General features: G+C 47.1%; 1 protein-coding gene across 1 annotated transcript in view; it reads left to right on the top strand.

The window, feature by feature from the left end:
• Positions 1-23380, top strand: part of LOC307186333 (uncharacterized protein) — a gene marked incomplete at its 5' end in the record, with an annotated part of 54124 nt that overhangs the window by 12646 nt on the left and 18098 nt on the right. Inside the window, 5 exons of the mRNA XM_079921399.1 lie at positions 4291-4666; positions 13975-14006; positions 16799-16843; positions 22714-22755; positions 23087-23116. Of these exons, the coding sequence (XP_079777525.1) occupies positions 4291-4666; positions 13975-14006; positions 16799-16843; positions 22714-22755; positions 23087-23116 (525 nt within the window). The remainder of the gene's footprint in view (positions 1-4290; positions 4667-13974; positions 14007-16798; positions 16844-22713; positions 22756-23086; positions 23117-23380) is intronic.

Raw genomic sequence — 23380 nt, 5'->3', positions numbered from 1 at the left:
AATGTGTTACTAAGATGCACAGACCTTTGAGATATATTGTAGCATAAGAACAAACAAATTGAAAAATAGTGCATATATCATACAATTTTTGAAGCAAACATACACACACAATGTTTTTTATAATATATATGAAGATGCAGGGAAAATGGTCTGGAAGAGACACTCTCAACTGAGATGAGTAATTATCCCAGCAGAGGATTAAGCAATAACAACCACACACACAAATCTAGACATTGACCTTACCTAGAGAGATCCCCAAGAACAAGCCCCATTTGGGCCTCCGAGAAAGAAGACACACCATCTTTGTGCATTTAACCAAATGTGCTGGGCAAAATCATACACCAATACATTTAAATAAAAGGAAAAGGAGATGGAAAAATAATCACCTTATCCCATTGCTCTCCTCTCCCACTCAAATAATGCCTTGGACTCCACTCTCTCAGGCAAAAAGAGTCGAAAACTAAAAAGTGAAACAAAATAAAGATGAAGAAGTTAGCTCTGGGCCAGGGCATCCCAATCATTTGTGGGACCCTGGGCTAGAGTACAAATGGACATCCATATGTAATATGTCTAAACATGTAAAAGTTATAAATTGAGTGAATGCACTGTTTAATGAAATATATTTTGTCTTCCTGCCTTGACAAATATTCCCGTCAAATATTCATTTGATTCATTTGACAGAAAGGACAGGTCAAGTGAGACTTCTCAGAGTCATACACCAGCACGAGGCAGCATTTGGAGAGCCAGCTTGGGGTCCGTGGGCTTCCCTCTTGGTTTTCCGCTGCTGGTCTGTCTGTGTGGCGAGGGGCTCTGTGCACGTGTGTAGGCCACTCGGCTTGCACACACAATCTATCCACATCCCTTTAAACAGCTGCACCTGGTCTCCCTGTGCCCTGGCATGGGCTCTTTAGTGCTATGCCCCACCCTTAGAAAGCTGGACCTGGGGAAAGGCCTATGCTGGCCCTGGAAGTGAGCTCAGGGCCATTTGGACAGGGATGTGGGGGTCTCTCATCCCCCCCTGAGATTGGTCTAGAAGTGGGAGGCAGAGCACAGGCTCTGGAAGGGCACATCCCTTGGGGACTCCTTAGCCCGTGGGAGGTGTGATTGGAGGAGGGCCATGGAAGGGTCTTCTGAAGCCAGGGTTCCAGGGTTGGGCTCCCTCTTACACTGGTCTAAAGTCAGTACTATTCTTGGTTTGGGGATGTCCTGGGCTCAGGTCCTGATGAGTTAAGGATTTCAAGGGTCATTTTGACTATGTTATATATAGATCCCAAGTCAGTGAATTAACTTATTCTTCCCACTTTGTACAAAACATGGATATTTAAAAATGTGCATTAAGACTTTCTTCTCCATGAGAGATGCCCAGGACTGGGTCAGAGACTGACTAATGAAACCAGATCTACCTCTTTCATCACATCCCCTTATTTCACTGGAGTAGCAGGCAGAATCGTTAACACTGTAACTTGTTCTCTCTCCCTCTTTTGCAGAGTGAGTATGGTTGAATTTACCTAAAAGCGCAAATGATGTGATTCCACCGCACTAACTCTAGGATCTTATTTCCTTTTGTATGAGTTATTATTTGGCTGCATAACAAATTACCCCCAAATATAACAGCTTAAAACAACAAATATTTATTATTTCATAGTTTGTGTGGGTCAGGGATATGTAAGTAGCTTAGCTGAGCGGTTGTGGTTCAAGGTCTGTGATGAGATTGCAGGCAAGCTGTCCACAAGGGCTGCAGGCGTCCTAGGACTCAGGTGAGGCTGCAGGATGCTATTCCAAGTCCACTCACATGGTTTTTCAGGCTTTAGTTCATTTGCTTGTCATATCACAGGGGCCCCCTGGAAGCCAAAGGAGAATTTCCGGAAGGAGAGAAGAGTGAGGCAAGAGTCAAGTGAGACAATGGCATTTGGAAAAGGGTAACTCAGATCTGGCCGCTGCAAGGTAACTTCCCAAACCAGGGTCTGCCAACAGGTGCTGTGTCAGGCTACCTGGGGAACTTACGAAAAATATACCAATGGTATATATATCCTTAGAGTTAATAATACTGTACTGTATATTTGAGAGTTGCTAAGACATTATATCTTAAAAGTTCTTGGCACAAGAAAAAAACTTTTAGGGCTTCCCTGGTGGCGCAGTGGTTGAGAGTCTGCCTGCCGATGCCGGGGACACGGGTTCGTGCCCTGGTCCAGGAAGATCCCACATGCCGCGGAGCGGCTGGGCCCGTGAGCCATGGCCGCTGAGCCTGCGTGTCCGGAGCCTGTGCTCCGCAACGCGAGAGGCCACTACAGTGAGAGGCCCAAGTACCTTAAAAAAAGAAAAAAAAAAAGAAAAAAAAAACTTTTATAGTTATGTGTGGTGATGGATGTTAACTAGACTTATTATGGTGATCATTTCACATATATACACGTACCGAATCATATTGTTCACCTGTGACTAATAAAATGTTGTCTATCTCGATAAAAAAATACCAGTTCCTAGACCCACTTTTATTTATTTTTTTTCTTTTGCAAGGAAGCTGCAGTCAAGAAAGTTAAATGACTTCCTCAAGTTCCCATGGCTAGAAAAAGACTGAACTGCAAAAGACTGGAATTCAGGCTCATGTGGAAGCCACAGTTCCTGTGAGGAAGAAACACACAAGCCTGGCTCCCCACAAACCCAGGTGAACATGAACCCTGGCTCTCCATTGACCGCCAGGCAGCCTTGTGTGAGTTTGAGTCATAGGATTTGTACAAATCCTGGTTAGCTTATACGTGAAGAGGGTGTAATATTTACCTTGTGCTGCTCTTGTGTCGACTAAGTTATTTTTAATGCTCCCTTGCCAAATACCCCTAGGAATATACCTATAGTTTACATAGTTGAATTTATTACTCATTGCAGTGAGGGAAATGCACACCATCCTGGAGGTGTGTCAGTGAGAGGGTATTAGGAAATATTATTAAAGGATTTGGGTTTTGGTTAGCTAATTGGGGGTGGGCTTAGGAAAGCAGGGGTCATTCTGTGAGTGTGTATCCTTATAAATCTTATCCATAGAAGGGCAGACCAGAGAGAGGCTAAGGTTGTTAACTGGCAAAGAAGCAGCAGTCACTCTAACTGGCCAGGATAGCTGTGCGTCCACTGTGGCTTGGACAATGTTCATATTTTGTCTGTGTTTAGACATGATTAAGGAGTCTTGTTCTTGTCTTCATCCGTCGTGGTCACAGAGGGGCCTTGTCTCAGGTTGATGTTCTGAGAAATTGTCCATGTTTATGTTTAAGAGAAGAACACCAAGGCCCAGTGATAGCACCAGGCCAGCTTTTTCCCAGAGTATAAAATATCTTATCATAGTGCTGGACTCACAGGTGTTCCATCCATCGGGGTTGACTTTATTGCACACACCCACACTGCCAGCGCTGGACCTTTGAGTCACAGTGAGGCAGGTAAGGGGTGTTCTGGGGTGGAGACATTTGGAAGAATCTAAAAGACAGATATCCCTTCAAGCTGCAATGACCCATTTTCTTCCCCAGCTTCAGGCCTTACAATGAAGCTATTTCCATGAGGTCAAGGGTATGTCAGCCTGTGGAGAATTTCAGAAAGAGCAAAGAGGGGTCTACAAGGTAGAGGGCCTATCCCTGACTCTGCCTTGCTTCCTTCCTGCAGTAAAGGCATTCTGAGCACTTACAGGGAGTCAGACCTGGGCTAGATGCTGTGTGACACCCACCACCTCATGGAAAAGACAGACAAGCAAACAATCACGCTGAAAAACGGGGTAAAAGAAAGCAGTGTACAGTGAGGATCACCGACAGTCTAAGCAGTGGTTCCCACACTTTCCTGAATATTGCAATCACCTAGATCTTTGAAAAATACGGATGACTGGATCCCACTGCACTAACGTAATTGATCTGGGATACTACTCAGAGCGTCGCGATTTGAAAAACTCCCTGGGTGATTCAATGTGCAGCAAAGTTTGGGAGCCATTGGTTTAGTCCATCCATCCTTACAGTCTGGGGTGGGGTTGGGGTCACACAGCTGTTTTATCTTAGGAAGCTGTGGTCCCTCATCCCAGACACTTGTATTTAGGTACAAAATCTGAAAGAGAATTTCAGGGGGCTTACAGATCCTAAGAAGAGAATCTGGGAATTCCTTGTAGGAGGCGGGCTGTCTCGTGAAAACCCCTCAGACACAGGAGTATCCAATCCCAATCAGAATGACATGAGCTCTCCGTCCCCTCCAGAATGGCGCTGCCCCTTCTCTTTCACAGAAGCCTCGGCTTAGTGTCACCAAACCTAGTTCGGGCATGGCGGTAAGCAGCTACCGAGCGGCCGGTGTGCGCACGTGTGAGAGTGTGCACACGTGTGAGAGTGTGCACGCCGGCGTGCACGCGCAGGGCCGCCGGCGAGCGTGCGTTTCCGTTAGGGAGCCCGGGCGGCCTCCGGCTGCGGCTGCAGCAGCGCGCCCGACGCCCCCTCCCGCCCAGTCCCCTCCCCCTGTGGCTCTCGCTCGCCCTCTTCACTCCCCCGGCAGCGTCGGCCGCCTCCGGGTGCGCAGGGCAGCGGTCGGCACGCGAACCCCTCCTGCAGGCGCCCCGGCGTCACTCGAGCGTCGAGCCCCGGGCGCGCGTGTCGTCCCCCCCGCCCCCCAGTCGCCGAGCGACGATGAGCCGAGGCGCGGGGGTCGCGGAGAGCAGGTGAGCGCAGCCGCGGGGCTGGGGGGGGGTGGTTCGGAAGGAGAAAGGGAGAGCGGGGGTGGGGTGCGGCTGGACCCAACATCGCCGCGTGGAGAAGGGGCTTTGCGGTCTTTAGCACCCTTCACCGAAGGCTCTGCTTTTGCCCTTTCCCGGGTGGGGCGAGGGCTCCACTCCCGCCCCGGCATCCCCGTTCGGGCCGCACAAACAAAGCGCCCTTCGGCGGCGGCGCCTGCCCCGCGCGGGCACGGAGCATGGGGGAGGCGACGCGCAATGCTTCCCGGATTCCGACCCCCTACCCCCGGCGGGGGGCCCGGGCGGTCGCACCTGGGTCGGGCGGGCGGCGGCGGGGTCGCGCGCAGGTGCTCGCGCGGAAGGCGGTGGCGCGCAGCTCGGAGGCCCAGGGCTCCCGGCCCGGAGGCGGGGCTACGGGCAGCGCTGCTGCCCCCTGTCGCCGCGGCTTCCCCACGCCCGATACCCGTCCCCAGGCGGGGGCGGCGGCGGCGGCGGCAGCGGCAGGTGGGCCCGATTTGTTCACGTACACCTGGCGGCGGGCGAGTGAGGAGGAGGGCAAGTCTCCCTGCGGCATCCCCTTTGCTCTCAGCGTGTGTGGACCGGCTCCCTTCCCGCCTCCGTGGCGACTCCCCGCCCCCGAGGCCCGGTTCTGCTGTCCTCGTGTGTCCCCAGCCCTTGAGCTTCAGCTCTCTGGAGTTCCTGCGCCCTCTGCACCTGGAGGAGGACTGGGGAGGTTTTACTGAACACCATCGGTGTTTTGGCCACCCGGCTTTCAAGTTGAGTTGAGAGCAGGATTATTTCCTTAATCCCTTTTTGCCCGTGCGTGGGACACCCCCGTGCCCATCATCCCCTCAACGCCCCCATGGGGCCCTAACAATGTCTTGAGCACAGTAGGCGCGAGATCAACATTGCTTGAAGGATTTCTGCTATTACTGTAAAGGCAGCCAATGCCTCTGTGTGTTATCAGCGTCCCACAGCCCTTTAAAAGCCGCCGCTTTTTACGTGGAAATGTCTATTAAGAGCTGGTTTGGGATGTTGTGGTCGAGTTCTCCAGGACTCACTGTCATCTGCAAAAGCAGGCTTTTAGTTGTAGTGTTTGGATGTAGTGTTTCAGCAGAAGACACATGATGGCTTGTTTGTGAAATATATCCTTTAGGTAATCCTCTCATTGCAGTAAATACTTGCAGGAAGTCCAACCCAAAACAGTGCACAAACGCTCGGCAAAGATTGAGACTCTGCAGAGAATTTACTTATGGGACAGTCCCTGACACAAAAAGAGTTTCTACAGGATCAGCTAGAGGAAGAAGAGAATGTGGAGGTTTAAAGTGTTCACGACTTCAGTTTTTTGTGGATCAGTCCTGGAACATTAGGCCCAGCTTCTCTCAGGAAGGAGGGAGGGATTTTTTGGTTTTGTTTTGTGTGTGTGTGTGTGTGTGTGTGTGTGTGTGTGTGTGTGTGTGTGTTTTCCTCACCTATTCTTTAAAACACTGTTGCAATCAGGAAGACAGTCTTAGAAAAGTCTGTTGTGGATGGGTTTTGCTGTTGAATTTCTTGAAATTAGCATGAATAAAACTACACTAGGACATAAACTGTGTCCGCTTGGAATATCAAAAACACTTCTTTAGAGGTGGTCAGTTAACAGCAAGACTTGTAAATGATTGTTAAAGAGAACTTTGAATCAAATGATGGCTAAAAGTAAAGTTTTGTTCCTCAAAAAAAAAAGAGGAAGTGAATTGAAATACAGTGTGTGAAATTAGCACAGTTACTTACACAGAGCTAAGGAAACCTCTACCAGCCTTCCTAGTATTACTCTGAAATGTGGGCCCTCCCCACCACTTTCCCTGAAAACTTGTTAGTCCACCACCTGTGATCTTTCTGGCCTTTTCAGGGAGATTGTTGCTAATGTGTTGTTTAAACACTTCAGTGTGGTAACAAAGTCCATATAATTGTGTGTCAAACAAGGGGGAGGTGCAATTCTCAGTAAACTGTAAAGCACCCTACAGATGTTTGCTACAGTTAGTTGTAATTTGTAGTAGCTGCACAGTATGCGCCTCTGATACTTAGCCATTCCCACATTTTTGGCCATTTAAGCTGTTATTACTGATTTTTCAATATGAAGGAAGTCTCTGTTTTATATCTAATTACCACATTCTTTCTGTCATTTATTTGTCCAATGAACATTTTTTTTTTTTTAATAGTGCGAACTATATGCCAAACAGTGTGTTAGATGCTGGGGATGTGGAATCCTTGGCTGCACACACGCACGCACAAACAGACACTCATACACACTCCTTGTTCCTTCAGTTCCCAGAGGTTATAAACGGCTTATAAACAAAGCACAGCAAAGCAGTGCAATAAAACCATTCATCTAGGTGTACATCAGACCTGGGCTCAGGGAGGGGAGTAGAGAAGGGATCCCTTCTACGGGGCTGAGTCATGGGAGTCACCCCACCCCATCCGTCCCCAGTCAGGTGAGCTGTCCTTCTTGCCCACCCTGGGCACTTAGGATTTCTTTCTCTTCCTTTTTCTTCCTCTTCCTCCGTCCCTCCTTGTCCCCTCACTGCCTGAAGTGTTCCAGCTGCCTCCCGTCTCCCTTAAGCCAGCTTAGTTCCAGCCCTTTTCCCTCTTGGCCCCACTTCCCTTTGGAGTACATTATGCAGAGATTTCATTGGCAGTTGCAAGGAGAAAGAAAGGAGTAAACCCCGAAACTGTTCCTCCTAATTCCTGCCACCCCACAGCAGCCGTTTGAGCTATATCCCCAATGCGGTCACCTCTTCCTTCCACCTAGGGTCATTCTCCATTCACAAACGTGGCCAGTAAAGCTAAAGTCCTATATAATACTTTTCCTTTCCCAAGATGCTGAAAACCCTTCCTTTGTGTGTATGTGTATACAGTCATACAGAAAACACAGCATCTTAAGGGCACAGCTTGATGAATTACCACAAAGTGAACACATCTGTGTAACCACCACCCAGGTCAAGAAATAGAATATAACACCCTAAAAGCCCCCCTTGTTTTCCTCTTACTTTCCTGTCCCTCCGCCCCAGAGGGACCAGAGATTGGTTTTGCTAGTTCGTAAACCTTATAAAAATAGAATCATACAGTATATACCCTTTTGTGTCTGGCTTCTTTTGCGACATTATGTTTGTGAGATTAATTCTCTCGGTTGTGTGTAAGCAGTTTTTCATTCTCATGGCTTACAGTTTTCCATTATATGATGATATCATATTTTATTCATCCATTCTCCTCTAGATGAACGCGGTAGTTTCCACGTTTTGTCCTTTACCCCTTGGATGCCCAAAGACCTACCCATTTCACTATTATTTTTGCCTGCTGGTGTAACTGAAAAAAGGAAGGGAGAGGGTAGATGAAGGAGCCAGCCTGGAGAGCCAGGCCTGTGGAGTTTTTATCTTTGCTGGTACTAAGTGTTTTCTGAAACATTGAAGCCTGTGCTCTCATTCAGAACCCTGAACACAAGAAAAAAGCTATGGGATGGCTTCCATCATGGGCGGGCGAGCTGATTGCAATTGGTGGTCTTTGGGATGCTTAGAATAAAAGAAATTGGGTGATAATGGGAAACCAGCCTGGCTTGGGAAGTGTCCCCTGGGGGCACTGACAGCTGGCGGCTCGACCCTGACCCTCCCCCAGGGCCTGGTCCCACAGGGCTTGGTACTCAGGAAGCCCCTCTGTCCTGGCCAGTGTGGAAGAGGCTGTGTCGTTGGCTTCCAGAGCTTGATTCTGAGTGAAGGCAGTTTCCTTGGAGTATGTTTTAAAGTTACCTAGCCTCTTGAGGGGTTTTTGTCATCTGGTACTACAACTTCTTTTCAGGGTGGTCTGGCTTTTGTGGTCTGGGGGACTGAGATTTTCTTTGGGGAAATGCTTGGGCCTCTTAGACTCAACACAGGCAGTGTCTGAGCCTGTAGAATGTCAGGGGGTCTCACAGGATCAGACATTCTCCATGAAAGATGCTGATGACAGCAGACCCTGCATTGTTGACTTCCTCCTTTGCTCTCAAGCTTCAAATCTTCCCAAGGGGGAAATACGAAGACTGCTCAGTGGACTGAATGGTCGCCACTCAGCATCTGGGGTTGCCATCAGTTTGGTTACAGTTAGAGTTTCTCCACCTCCCTGTCTTTCCTCGTCTCCTACCTCTCTCCCCCTGAACACACTTGCTTTCCTCCTGTTCCCGGACCTTGATTAATTCCTTCCTGGCTCAGACAGAAGCTGTGCAACATTCTCTTGTCCATTCTTGCTTGTCCTTTGTGGCTGTTTAAATGTCACTTCCCCAGGAAGCCCTCTCCAGTTTTTCAATCTTAGACAAGTGCTCTTGAAGCACTTCCTGTCTCAGATACAAGAAGACAGTCTTCCCCATCAGGCTGATGTGTTCTTGAAGGCACAGACCCAGTTGCTTTGTTCACTTATGCCTGGCACATAATCCATCCATGTTTGTTAAATGGATGAATTGATGGGCAAACCAAGAGGCATGAGACAAGTTGTGAGATTGTCTCTGCTTATAATTTGCTGTGTGATCTTGGGTGTTCATTAACTTCACCTCTCCTGGAGTCTACCTCCCCCTCTGTAAAATAATGCATCAAGCTGGAAGATCTTGTAGGCACCTTTCCGCTTCAGTTTTTTTCTGAGTCTAACAGTGAGAAGATCCTACCTGAGGCATAGCATTCTTTGAAAATGCAGGCTGGCCTTAACATCATGGTTTAAGTGGCCTTAGTTACACGCCCGTGTTCTTAGCATAAGAGCTCTGTCCTTCCCAGTTCATCATAGCCTGCTCTGGGCTAAGACTATAGCTTATATTTGCTTTTATTTTGCTCTTCCCACATCATATACATTTATTTATTTCCTGATCTGTCTTCTCTTCCATTAGTGTGCCCCTTGGGGACAAGGTTCACGTGTCACGTGTTACTTTTATATCCCCTTCGCTTAGCACAGCACCTGTGAGTTAATTTCAGTTGATGAAAAGAGATCTGTATTGTAGAGAATATTACTTTCATTGAGATTATTCTCTGGAAAGTATAGCTATTTCATGATTATGCAGATTAACTCTAGTTTGTGACTAACATCAACTCTTTTCCACTTTCCTTAACCCATTTAACTTCTTCTGGCCTATTTCCCAGAAGGTTGATAGGGGCTAAAAGAAGTAAAACACTAGTTGGTTTAATTCTGGTGAAAAGTTAAGAGGAGGATTTGGGGCTCATTATGGGTTTAATTATACCTACTAACTAAGGTCTCTGAGCCTTATTTCCTCATCTGTGAAACGGAGATGACACTAGTTCAGTATCAAGCACTAAAAAGGTTGTTGCAGCGAGCCCATCGATGGGCTTGGGGTCCTGGGCTTGGGTTCAGGCACACAGGAAATATTTTTAAAATATTAGTTAAAGAAAATAATTCGGTATTAGATTACATTTTAATTTTCACTCTAAGAATTGCTAAAGATCTTTAACTGGAGAATTATTACTTATCAAGCCAGATTTGAGTGAAATCCTTCTGGCATCTACTATCCACCTGTCAGGCTGGGAGTGGAGGTGGGAGAAAGGCTCCCTCAGGCTGGATTTTACTATGCTGAGATGCAGGGTTTTTCTCCTCCCGCTGAGGGAAAGGGGCCTGTATGATACGGGGCCTGGGAGCTGATAGGCATGGGGCGGCATTGAAATTATACCTAGTCATCGTGGTGGAGTCCCGATCAAAATGTAAGGAATTTTAAGTGATATTAAGTAAATGTCCAAGTCCCTTCCCTGCTGATCTTCAGCCCCTACATTATACTGGGAACATTTGGAATGGGTACTCTATCTCCGTGGTTGCCGTGGTTTTCCTTTTAAAAAACCACATGGAAAAAGCAGAAAGGAAGAGGATGTGGGGAACTAGCTAGCATCCATGTAGTGTGTTAGGGAGAAGGGTTCTTCTGGTGTAAGGATTTAAACTGTGACATGACACAGATTAACAGGAGAAAGTCACACAAAAATATAATAACAGGGACACACGGGAGATACCGAGGAAAACTTGAAAAAGGCCAAAGCCCTCACCTTAAATACCGTCCTCAGCTAAAGACGAAAGAGGACGTTAAGGGTGAGAAGAGTGAGTTCTGGGAGGTCACCAGGAAGAGCACCGTAAACACAGGTAAGGTTTGTGATGCACATTTAACTCACTGCCTTCTCCACTGATAAGATGCAGATTTGGACACCCAGGCAGACAGCGATTTCCCTTACAAATGTAAATGTTTCTTACAGAGGGTAACTCCTGCTTGGTTTTCAATGTTTTTTCCCTTTGCCTGCTGTTTCCTAGAGAATAACCAACTTAAAATAATTAATATACCAAAGAGACATATTTTAGGGTAGCAAATTCCACTGCTTTGTAAAGTGGCTGGGCCCCTGTGGGTCCCCTGGGGTTGCTCCCTCCACCCGGCTGTGACTCCTGGAGCTGCCCTGCGGGCGGGCTCCTCCACCTCGGGGCTAAGTCTCCTCCCCCATAACTGTCGGGTGTTTTAGTACAGAGAGCTGGCCCTCTACCCTGCAGCCTCACTACATGGAGGAAATAAAGGTTTTCCATAAAGGTTTTCTGGTTTTTAGTGGAAGTTCTGGTATCTAGACACATGTACACACATCTGGAAATAAAGATAAACAGCTGTAGAAAGGGGAATATGAAAGGGACAATTAAGAGAAAAACGCAATTTGTCATTGGGGACACAGAGTGGGTTTTAAGCAGACATATTTTGTACAATAAGAACGGCTAGTTCTTATTCAATACAAGTTCTCATAATTATTTTTAAATTAAAAGGCACAATGACTGCATTATAAGAGGTATGAGTCTAGAGAAAGAAGATGCAGTGGTTAGCTTTTTCTTCTATGCATTTCATTGGGAACCATATTTTAGCCTTTCTTAGTGTCTTGAAGCATTTCCTAATTTCAGGTTTACCACCACTCTCTGACCTTTTGAGCTGGAGTTTAGGATTAAAAAATAAGAGGACTTAGGTCTCAAAATGAAAATACATGTTTTTCTTAGAAAATACCAAATACTTGGGAATGTTCACCAGAAAAAATCTTGATTCAAGGAGGTTTTCAAAATCTGGAGGCTCCTGACTAACTTGACTGAAGAAGAGAAAGGAAAGGGCAAGCAGTTGGTCTGCTGCTTTTGCTGTTTTCTTCCTCAGTCTACTTTCACTGCCAGGATTGGGGTTTGGGGTGAAGTGGTGGGGAGTGGAGGGAGACATGGTACCAGGCACCTATGGGGCTTTGAAGTCATAATGGCCTACCTAGTGTCAAGTGCTTCTTTTCTGTTTGTTAGCTGTGTGACCTCAAGGAAGTTAATGAACCTCTCTGAGCCTCAGTCCCTGCATTTGTAAAATGGCCTTCATAGGCTTATTGGGATGATTCAGTGAGAAAATGCAGAAAGATTTTACATCCCCATAAGTGCAGATAGCATCATTGTTGTTTTCTGCCTGCTTTTTCATTTATTCATCAAAGATTCTGATTCGGTGGGCCCCGAAAAAATGGTTTTTAGAAGGCACCCTTTAGAGTTCTAATGTCCTCAGTGTACACCGTGAGAAATGCTGTCCTTAAGGGATGAGGAACAGTTTGGGCGTCAAGGGGGAGGGCAGGACTGTCACGTACATGCACACACAACCCGAGGGGATACCCCAACATTGTAGTACATGTCCATGGAGCACACATAGTTGGGGTACCTGACCTGCAAGGCCACAGGCGGTGACCCTTTTGGGGGGAGGGTGCAGAGAGAGTGGTGTGCGTGCGTGTGTGTGTGTGTGTGTGTGTGTGTGTGTGCGTGTGTGTGTGCGTGTGTGTGTTATGCAGGGTATGCTTGGGACACTGAAGAGCTTTCCCTCTGAGGGAGCACGCAGGGTGGGAGATGAGGCAGCAGGGTGGGGGTCCTTGTGTGCCATGCCAGTAGCTCAGGCTTTGGCCAGGAAGTGGTGAGAAGCCACAGAAGAGTCTAGGCAAAGACATGATTAGGTCATGCTGACGGTCACACGAGGGACGAACCAAGAGATTGAGCCAGTAATTGTGAGAGAATATAATCAACCAGCTGGGTGGGGAGAGAGCTTGAATGGAGGCGGAAACAGTTTGCATTGAGGAGGGGACAGATTTGAGAGATGTGTTGGAGGAGGCGGAGGAGGTTAGGAGGACACGGATTGTGCTGCTTGCCGAGAAAAAGGAGCTAGTGATGACCCGGAGGTTCCAGTTAGGTGACCTGGTGAGGTCAGGAGGAGCGGGTTTTCCTGGAGAGGGGAAGACAGTGATTAGTTAAGTGCTGACTGTAGTCCATTGAAAGTGCTGAATTGACCCTTGGGCCCTAGGCACCTGGGACTCTGGGAAGGGGCCTGGAAGGGGGCAAAGATTTAGGATCTGAAACCTTGGCGTGAAGGCGAGCAGGAGGCAGTGTGAGGAGGGTGCACTGATGTGATCCTGGGACACGGCGATCTAATCCCCAGGAGGCTGGGGCCTGGAGCCAGGAGATGGAGCACATGGAGAGGGGAGAGGCCACTGAGGCACGGGAGGGGGGAGGGGGGAGCCTGTCACGTGCTTCAGCTAAAGAGAGAGCAGTCACTAAGGACGGAGAGGGCCCACTGGGTCTGTCGGACAGGAGTCCTCGGTGGCTGTAGCTCGGGTGGTTTCGGTAACGTGGGAGAGCAGAAGGCAGGTGGCTTTGATTCCGGGAGAGGGTGGGGAGTGGGAAGCGGAGACCGTGAGTTCTCGCGTGAGACCGGCACTAGCAGGGCAGAGGGAGTCCAGGCCGTGGTGAGGACGGAACGTCAGGTCAGGCGGGGGATGGACCGGTTAATTGAATGGGAGCTGTCCGAGCCCTTAATTCTCAGGCGTGCTGTGACTGAGGGAGGAGGCCAGAGAAGCAGGTAAGAAGACCTGGGCAAGGGAGGGCGACTCAGGGAGCAGCTCTGGGAACCAGAAGGAGGGGCTGGGGGCCAGCGCGGGCTGGGCGGGGCAAGGAGGATGGATCGCTGGAAACGGCAGAGCAAGGGGCGTGGCGGGCACGGGGATGCCGTGCAGGGACCCTGTGCCGGGGTGCCGGGGTGTGAGCGGACAAGCTGGGCTTCAAGGGCACGCTCCATAAGCCCCGTCTATATCCTGTGGTTTGGAGTCAGGCCGTAATGGTAGGTGGGGAGTGAGAGGGGCAGGAAGAGCCTTGAGGAGGGAGAGAGTTCTTTCATCTGCAACATTCCTGCAGAAACATAGTATGATCATTTTGAAGACTCATAATTATTTTGTATAAAATTAGTATCCGTTTATAAAACTGGTTTTCTTTTCTTGTTCTAGTGATGATCACAGTGCCTCTTCAGAAGAAAAAGGTATGGAACTCATGTCAATGTTGAGTTATCGAAAACTTAACCTATACTGTGGAAATTTGCGTTTTTAGAAAATGATTTTTTAATTAATTTTATCTGTTGGCTGCAGTTTACATTCATGCATTCACCAACTTATAGAAATGTGTTAAAATAATCAACAGGTTAGGATGATGCGATAATGACAGTTTTTCAGAATTTTCTTTAAGATTGTTTTTCAACAGATATTCCAAAAGAAAAAAGAAGTGTAAAGAACTTGGGCCTTTGTAGTTTTTATAACTTAAGAATAGAAAATAAGTGCTCTTACATCTCTCTCCTTTAAAACTCTGGCTCTAATGTTCTTTTTAACCTTATTTTAAATTCAATAAAGTAAGATTAGAGAAGTATTATCAATTGAATTCTATAAATGCTCCATACACAATGACTAGATATTTTCTTTAATACTTGAGTGTTGTCGTCAATTTTAGATACTCAATGAAAATGACAACACACAATTCTATCCCTGAAAGTGGGTCAAATAAACACTTATTTATTTATTAAAAAAAATTTATTATTTATTTCTGGCTGCGTTGGGTCTTTTTTGCTGCGTGCGGCTTTGTCTAGTTGCGCGAGTGGGGGCTACTCTTCGTTGCGGTGCACAGGCTTCTCATTGCAGTGGCTTCTCTTGCTGCGGAGCTCAGGCTCTAGGCGTGTGCGCTTCAGTAGTTGTGGCTCGCAGGCTCTAGAGCGCAGGCTCAGTAGTTGTGGCGCACGGGCTTAGTTGCTCCGTGGCATGTGGGATCTTCCCGGATCCGGGCTCGAACCCGTGTCCCCTGCGTTGGCAGGCGGATTCTTAACCACTGCGCCACCAGGGAAGCCCAATACTCCTTTGTTAAAGGAAGGTCTTGGTCTAGGTTTGGGGCTTGCTGAGGGTCGAGTCCTCTCTTGGGCCTGTGCTGCTTGTTATTAAAGGCTGTAACCAGCGTGTGGGGATGTGTTTCTTGCTTTGGCTCCTTCTCTTTATCGTGTGCTGCATGGCTCCGAGTCCTGGAGGGTGTTTCCGAGGCCACTTTAGTTGTTGACCTGTGTCACTTGCCTGCAGAGTGGCTTAGAAACTCCTCAGCTCATCGCTGGACCACTGTCTTACTTTTGCAAGTTCCATATCCCTCCTGTGTTTCATTTTTCCAGTACAGAATAATAACCTGCCTGATAAAAGTATTCTGATTAAAATCTAATAACAGTTTCTGCAACATTTGCCTGCAATGTGTAGTGTATGGGGCTGTCGTGAATCTGTCAAGTGTAGGGTTGGATCTGGCCAGCTTTTCTGCTTCCTGGTGCTGACCTCAACCTCACCCGTCCCTCTCTTTGCTTTTGCCTGTTTCTGTCTGCTTGAGATGCCTCTGCCTTCCTGCACACTCAACCTTCCAGGCTTGTTTCAGCGCTACCAAATTCAAGGACTTGTGCTGAATTCCGCACCTGCAGTGAGTGGTCTCAGTTTCTCTCTTGGACCAGCAGAATACGGGCCTTCCTTCGTTTTGTGCTGTCCTGATTTCTTCATTTGTCTGTGCGTGGCTACTGCTTGCCCTCGCACAGGCTGTTTGCTGGGACATGGATTTTCTCCTAATGCTGCAGAGTGCCCATCACACGGTGGACACTAAATCAATGCTCATTAAATTGAAGGGACAGTAGTCTCTGCCCACACCCAGGGGAATTAGTCAACTGGTAATTAAGCCCCTGTTGTTCACCAGCCTGGCGTGGGTGAATGTTCCAGACAAACGAAATGGAAGAGTTGTCTGTTCCATGAGCAGGCTAATTGAGCATGGCGTAAATACAGACTAGGGACATGGTAGCTGAGGGGCAATCCTTCCCTACACAGAAATGCTCTTGCTCTGTTTAGCATTGTTGGTAACTTCTGCAGCAGTTACCCCTTCTTCTCCTATACTATAATACCTCCATTCCCATGCGTCCACACTGGCTTAGGCTCTCATCGCTTCATATCTGGATCTCTGCAGTGGCCTCTGTGTCAGGCTCTCTGGAGTCTAATGACACATCCTGAGCGTCAGTACCCCCCAGTGTCCACCAACATCTTGGGGAACACCATGGCCCATTCCAGCTTGAAGCTGTCATGTAATTCTGCGTCTCCATGTTATTCCGCGTCTCCATGTCATTCCCTGTAGGAGAGCCATCCCCCGAGGCCAGTTCTTCCTGACTGCATTCCAGGTCCTCCCTAGTCTGTTCACAACTTATCTGGCCAACTTTACATCCTCATCTCTAACCTATTTGTGTCATTTTACTAAATTGTTGCCAGTTGTTTGCCTGAATTGACTGTTAACTGGGGAAGGACACTGATTCTTTGGTATAGTAACACCACTGTCTGCCCTTCAGTTACAAAATCTAAAACCAGGTGCTTTTTTTTCCTTTCTGGTGTCAAGTTACTTAATCGCCAGGGGTGTTTTTAGGGAGCTGCTGAGTTAATCAAACAAAGAAACAATGCCCTGTGGCACGAAATTGAGAGATTGCCAGGGATCCAACCAAATGTAATGATAAAGTTTGTTGGCTTTCTGTTTGCCCTCTATTGGAGAAGGCTTATGGTTTCTTGAGCTAAATCTTTTTTCCTTTGAGAATATGGCATTGTTTACCATTGGTAACTGGGCATTCATTTGACAGGCAAGGCTGCTTTGGCTCTGAAGAGGTGATTCAGTTTACGGAATTGGGTGCTTCTGTTATTTTTGGTTTAGCAGCTTTTATAAAAATGGACGTATCTTCTATTTTATCCTTGTATTTATACTATTAAACTTTGTTTCTTTCTAAAAATTTAGATTGCCCCAGTCCCAACCTAGATACTTCAAAGGACTCTAAATCAGGTAAGGGATGTGATTAATATTGGTAAATGCCCAAATGAAATTTTTACAAAATAACCAATTCATAGCAAGATAAATTACCATTTATTTTTCTGTTTTACTTCAGACAATCTGAATGAAAGGTAGGGACTTTCATCTTTCTACTTGAAAGAGTTGAATGAATTTTAAACTTCCGTGATTACCTAGCCTAGTGAAATCAGTGACTTTAAAGTTTGGTGATAAAGAGGTACTTAGTGAAACTGAGAATTTATCTGATGGGGCAGTCAGGCCATTTCCTAGATTGGCTCCACTAACCTAATAGAGGGTCCTCTGTGAGCCCAGCCAGGTGGTGGATACTTGGCTAGGGTAGTCCTGGGAGGCTTCCCTGAGGAGGTGATGGTCGACTTGAACTCTGAAGGATGAATTGAGGTAACGGGGCAAAGGTGGGGAAAAGAGTTGTCTTAGTTCAAAAGACTTGCAGGTGTAAAGGCCCTGATGTGGGAAAGTGCACAGTGCTTGTTTGCAGAGGCTGAAGAAGGTCAGATGACTGGAATCAGAGAGAGAGGGGAAAGGTGGCAGGGCCATAGTGTGTCTGCAGAGGCAGGCGGGGGCTAGATTACATAGGCCCTTTGGATTAAAAAATCTATTCTCCGGAGAAGATGTACAAATGGCCAATAAGACATAAAAGATGCTCAATATCATTTCAGGAAGATACAAATGAAAACCACAGCAAGATACCACTTCACACCCACAAGGATGGCTATAATGAAAAAGATAGTAGCAAGTGTTGTCAAGGATGTGGAGAAATTAAAACCCTCATATACCGCTGATGGGAATGTAAATTGTCACAGCCATCTGGGAAAACAGGTCATTCTCAAATAGCTAAACAAATTACCATTTGATCCAGCAATTTCTCTCCTCTGTGTATACCCAAGAGAAACTTGTGCATGAATGTTCACAACGGCATCATTCATGATAGTCAAAAGTTGGAAGCAACCCAAACGTCCATCAGGTTTTAAATGCATAAACAAAATGTGGTATACCCGTCTGTATTACTTTGTTAGGACTGCTGTAACGAAATGCCACAGACTGGGGGGCTTAACCAACAGAAATGTATTGTCTCACAGTTCTGGGGGCTAGAAGTCTTTTTTTTTTTTTTTTTTTTTTTTGTGGTACGCGGCCCTCTCACTGTTGTGGCCTCTCCCGCTGCGGAGCACAGGCTCCGGACGCGCAGGCTCAGCGGCCATGGCTCACGGGCCCGTGTCCCCTGCATCGGCAGGTGGACTCTCAACCACTGCGCCACCAGGGAAGCCCTAGAAGTCTTGAGATCAAGATGTTGGCAGGGTTGGTTCCTTCTGAGGACTTGGAGGGAAGATCTGTTCCAGATCTCTCTTGTTGGTTTGTAGATAGCCATCATCATGATCATACGATGTTCTTCCTATGACGCGTCTCTGTGTCTGAATTTCCCTTTTTTGTAAGGACACCAGTCATCCTGGATTAGGGCCTACCCTAATGATCTCATTTTACCTGAGGTAAATACCTCTATAAAGACTATCTCCAAATAAGGTCATAGTCTAAGGACTTCAAACATGAATTTTCTTTTGGGGTGGGGGGGAACACAATTCAATACACAACACCACATAATGGAATATTATTCAGCCATAAAAAAGAATAAAGTGCTGATACATACTATAACATGGTTGGACCTTGGAAACGTGCTCAGTGAGAAAAGCCAGGTACAAAAGCCTGTGTATTATGTAATTCCATTTATATGAAATGTCCAGAAGAGGCAAATCTATTCAGGCAGAAAATAGAGTATTGGTTGTCTAGGTCTGGGAGGAATGGGGAGGTTGGATAGTTAAAAGGTACAGGGGTTTTTTTTGGGTGATGAAAATGTAAAATTGATTGTCATGATAGATGTACAACTCTGTGAATATGCGAAAAGCCATTGAATTGTACACTTTGAGTGAATTGTATAGTATGCAAATTCGATCTCAATAAGGTCGTTATAGAAAAAAAAAAGCTTATATCAGAAGAAAAATATCCAAAGCTTGTTGTCCAGAAAAAATCCACATGTTTTCTTGAAAAACTTAAGCTCAGTCACGTCCGTGCCCAGGGTCCTGCTTCCCGAACAGTTTTCTGGGACTGTGGTTTTTGCACACTTGATCTATTCCTGTGATTAGGTTTATGTGGAATAGAATATACTTCAGGACATACAAGTAGCAAAAGTTGTCCCTCTGATTTGTTTCCTTACCCTTGTCATTTCTGAGAACAGAGCCAACTGGCAATCTTGTTGCCAGATGGTAGAGTTTTTATTGTTATATCTGGAAAATTAAGTATATTTTCTCTTTTTCCTCAAGGTAACGTTGTACGGATTTGATGATTACGTCGGCTATTTTTATGAGGTTTCCATGTTCCTAGTGACAAAAGGGGAACCGTACCTAAAGTTACGTGAAGTACCCTTTGGTTTTAACGTTAAATAAAAGAGGAGAACTATGGATTTGTAAGATATAACCAAAATGGAGATTAAAATGGGATTGTGCAAGGACAGCTCTCCCCCAGCTGTCTGAGAAAGGAGGAGAAAGTCCGCTGCTGGTGATAGTGTCCGAATCAAAAGATGAGAGTTGAAAGTGTGTACCCGCAGAGTATAGTCCAGCCAGTGGGTAACACAGATGGTCAGGTGAGTGAAGGGACAGACACCTCAGGCCAGAGTGGCGTGGAGCCTTCTCAGCTGGATGAAGGGAGGCTGGCCTTGTCAAGAAGCAGAAGGTGATTTCTGTAAACTGAGAGCAAAGCTGATACGGGGTACAGGGCAGGGCAGCGAGCCCCAGAGGGGAGACGGGAGTGACCCCTGACTTGGCCTCGGGAGTGGAGAGCAAGCGGGCAGCCGCTGTTTCTCTCTAGGCCGAGAGTATGTGGAAGGGGCTGTGGCCTGCATCCCCCTGCTGTCTGCCCCGAAGTGTCCAACCCTCAGAGGGGAGAAAATGCACCGGCCTCTGGACCAGATAAGGCCTGGGACCTGCTCTTTCAGCTTGCCTGCTGTCACATTCCCTCTGTTCCCTTTCTCACCTTTCCCTCCTTTTATTTTTTTTTAAAGTAAAATTTATTTTTAAAAGCTTAGCGGTTTTTTTAGTTGAATGCAGTGGATCAAAGGAAGGAGTATGGATTTTGTCCGCATCTAGGCTGGCGTTCTGAAGGGCAGCCGGGCGTGGCGAAGGTGGCACCCATCAGGATGAGAAGCTGGCGGAAGAGAAGCTCAGAGCTGAGCGTTGTTTGTGCACCAGCTTCCCTGAACAGGGAGCTTTCACCTGCACAAATATGGGAAGGGTTTAGTGCTTGCAGTAGCAGGCTTGGACTGGCCTGTCACTGGAGTTTAGGAGTGAATGTGACCTATTAGTAACACTTATTAAGTGCCTACTGTGTGCGAGGCCCTGGGCTGGTCCCTCTTCGCAGACATCTTATTTAGTTCTCAAATCTGTGCCGTGAGGCAGAAAAATGGTCCTGGGGGCTTGGGCAGGCTCACAGGGCAGGGAGGCAGAAACAGAATCAGGAGTCCGAGGTCCAGAACCAGAGGGAAGGTGAGCTGAAGGGCTGGCCCCAGACTCCCTCTCCCAGGGACCTGGGGCAGAAGGTGGGCCTCACCTGGGACTGGTCCAGGCAGAATTACAGCCCTGCAGAGGTCCCAGACTGCCAGAGGGAACCGACAGAATAAGGAGGGACCATGGTAGGGGCTGCTTGCTTCTTTAAAGCTGGGCAAAGCATTCGTTCATTCACACATTCATTCATTCATTGCGCATCTGTGTAGGGATGCGTGCTGGGGAATCAAGGTGGTGAGACACAGCCTCAGTCCTCCAGAGCTCACAGACCAACAGCTAAGCAAGCAGGCACTGCTTGGCAACGGGGTAAATGTGACAGGATGGATCAGGAAAGAGGCAGGGCTCACCTACCTTGGTGGGGCAGAGGGAGACTGTGAGCAGAAGTGACACTGCGCTGGCTCTTAGTGGATACCTAGGAGCTCTGGAAGTGGGGTCCGGGGAAGGGATTTCCAGGCAATGGGATGGCATCTGTAAGGGCTTGGAGGAAGGAGTGGTAATCATCCTGGGGTACAGCTTGGGGAACGAGGAAGTGATTAAAATGGGTTGATTCTAGGCCAGTGGTTCTCAACCCTGGCTGCACACTGCAGTTATCTGGGGACCTTTAAAAAAAATACTGCTGTTCGAGCCCCATCCCAGAGTCCCAGGCATGGGTGTGTTTAGAAAGCTCCCTAGGTGATATCAGCATGCAGCCAAGGTTGAGAACCACTGCTCTGTTCTTTCAGCCCTGGAAGACCAAGGCCATGTCCTATCACTTTGATTTCCCAGCACCTGTTTCAACACCTCGCCCTCCCCTCAGGCATCCTCTCATGCAGGAGTCTGCCTCCTACTCCCCCCACCCCGCCCCATCCAATCAGTCTCTAGCTCCTGGGTGTTGAACTGCTGAAGTAACAAGAAGCATGTTTGCAAGTGTAACAACACGGTTAAGAGGGCAAGTTCAGGCCAGACTGCTCAAGTTGAAATCTTAGCTCCAGGCTTCCTGGGCGGGGGATAAGGGGTAATGCCCTGGTGCTCCGTGGTGTTGCATAAGTCAGTTAACTGACCTCAGCTTACCTCATTTGGAAGTGAGAGTTAATGTGTAAATATACGTAAAGCTCTTACGTAAATATATGTAAATATATATACATATGCAAAGTGAGTAAATACATGTAAATGAGTGAATACACGTAAATGAGTAAGTATATGCACAGCGCCTGGCACATAGTGAACACTCCAAAAAGCTGCTCTTAGCTGCTGTATTATCGTCCTCATCTTTATTCTCAAATCTTTCCATTTCTCCATGGAACTATTGTCCGTCCTTGGCTTTGGTTGTCAGTGGTTGTGTGTAGGGAGGGAAGATTTGAGAATAACATGAATAGCTTTCCGTGTATTTGCTCAGGGGATCCTGAGCCTGCGTGGGGGGCGAAGCAGGACGGCAGTCGAGGGGAGGGAGTGGAGGGGGTGCACTTGGCTGAGCAGATTCTGCCTGGGCGCTCATCTGGGCAGCCAGGGGAGGCCCAGGGTGCGCCTGGAGGTGGAGGTCAGATCCAGATTTGGGAGTAGGTGGCCAGCGCTCTTGGGGCTCTTGAGGTGGAAAGAAGGCTGGAAGCGGGGAGTGTGGGTGGAGTGTGGAGCGGAGCAGAAGGCAAATGGAGGACACACGGAGAGGCAGGCGGAGAACCAGGACAGACGGGAGGGCTGTGCGGGCAGGACGGGAGGTAGGGGTCTCGTCTACCCGTGGCAGTCATGGGTCTGGGGCTTAGTGGGCCTTTGGGGACATCAGGGAAAGGATTCCAAACTAGTTGTGGGAACAGAAGCCTGACTGCCGTGGATGGAGGCGCTGAGTTGGGCGTGAGAAAGAGGAGGGAGCATTCTTGGGGATCGCTCTTTCCAGAAGTAGTTGAATACTGTAGACTGTTTGTCCTATGCTTCAGGGAAATGGCATTTACTCTACAGTATTCTGCACTGTTGTGTCCTTGAACTTTTTGCATGGAGCCTTCTAGACGTACGAGTGTGGGTCCAAGACAGGAGCAGCGAGAGCAGGTCAGGCTGGGTGGGACTTGGGTGACACCCAAATAAAGTGATTATTGCAGCCAGAGTGTGATTTGAGCTCATATTTAAGCCATTAAAGTGTGTTTTATCCAGCTCCAAAGAAAGATAAGCCTTCTTTTCTGTAAACCACGCTAGTTTGGGACTTAGTGAGAATGGATGAAAAGAAGAAATTAGTTGAGTTTGGATCTGTTTTATTATATGTATAATTAAAAAAAAATAGTTCCTACTTTTATTCATTGTGTGCTTCTCCTGGCATATGCTTTTTTTAAGGTGAGGACAGCAGTTCTGAGAGCAGTTCTGAAAGTGAATCTGGTGAGTTATCTGTGTATGTGTTTCTTTAATTACAGAATTCTAGTTAAACATAGACACCTTTATTTTTATTTTAAAGTAATGCCCAGATCACTTACATTGCTTGAGGACATAATAATTACTAGTGTCTTTTTTGTGAAGTACTGAAAAAGTGCTCACATGGTAAATAATTGCTAGTTGGCAAGCAAAGTGGCAAAACAGGATGAGCTGAAAAAGAAAGACAGGAAATGGTTGCTATTGGTGAGAGGCAAACATTTTACCTATTCTCCCGTTAGCCTGTGTTTTTTCTTAGTTGTTGTATGAATCTGATTTAGACCTTTTTTTTTTTTTGTAGATAATGAGACGCCAAAACCAGAAAAAACAAGTGAGTATATCCTTCCTTCCTCTGACTTTCTTTCTTGTTGTTGAAAGGAAGAAAGACGGATAGGCTTTGAGATTTTTAAGTTGCAAATTGCTTGTTCGTGATCTTTTCCTGTGTAAAATTGGGTTCAACATTGGGAAACGAATAAGCATTTTGAAAATTTGAGCTCAGTAGACTTGGAATACAAAGGATGTGTTCCTGGTCTGCAGTGATGCCAAGACTCTGCATGTGTGGTTCTGCCCTCACGGTTCCCAAAGGAGAAGAGAT

This window comes from Stenella coeruleoalba (genome assembly GCF_951394435.1).
Source record: "Stenella coeruleoalba genome assembly, chromosome: 5".
Taxonomy (NCBI): Eukaryota; Metazoa; Chordata; class Mammalia; order Artiodactyla; family Delphinidae; genus Stenella; species Stenella coeruleoalba.
Note: the sequence above shows the minus strand (reverse complement) of the source record. Positions and strands in the feature narration are given on the sequence as shown.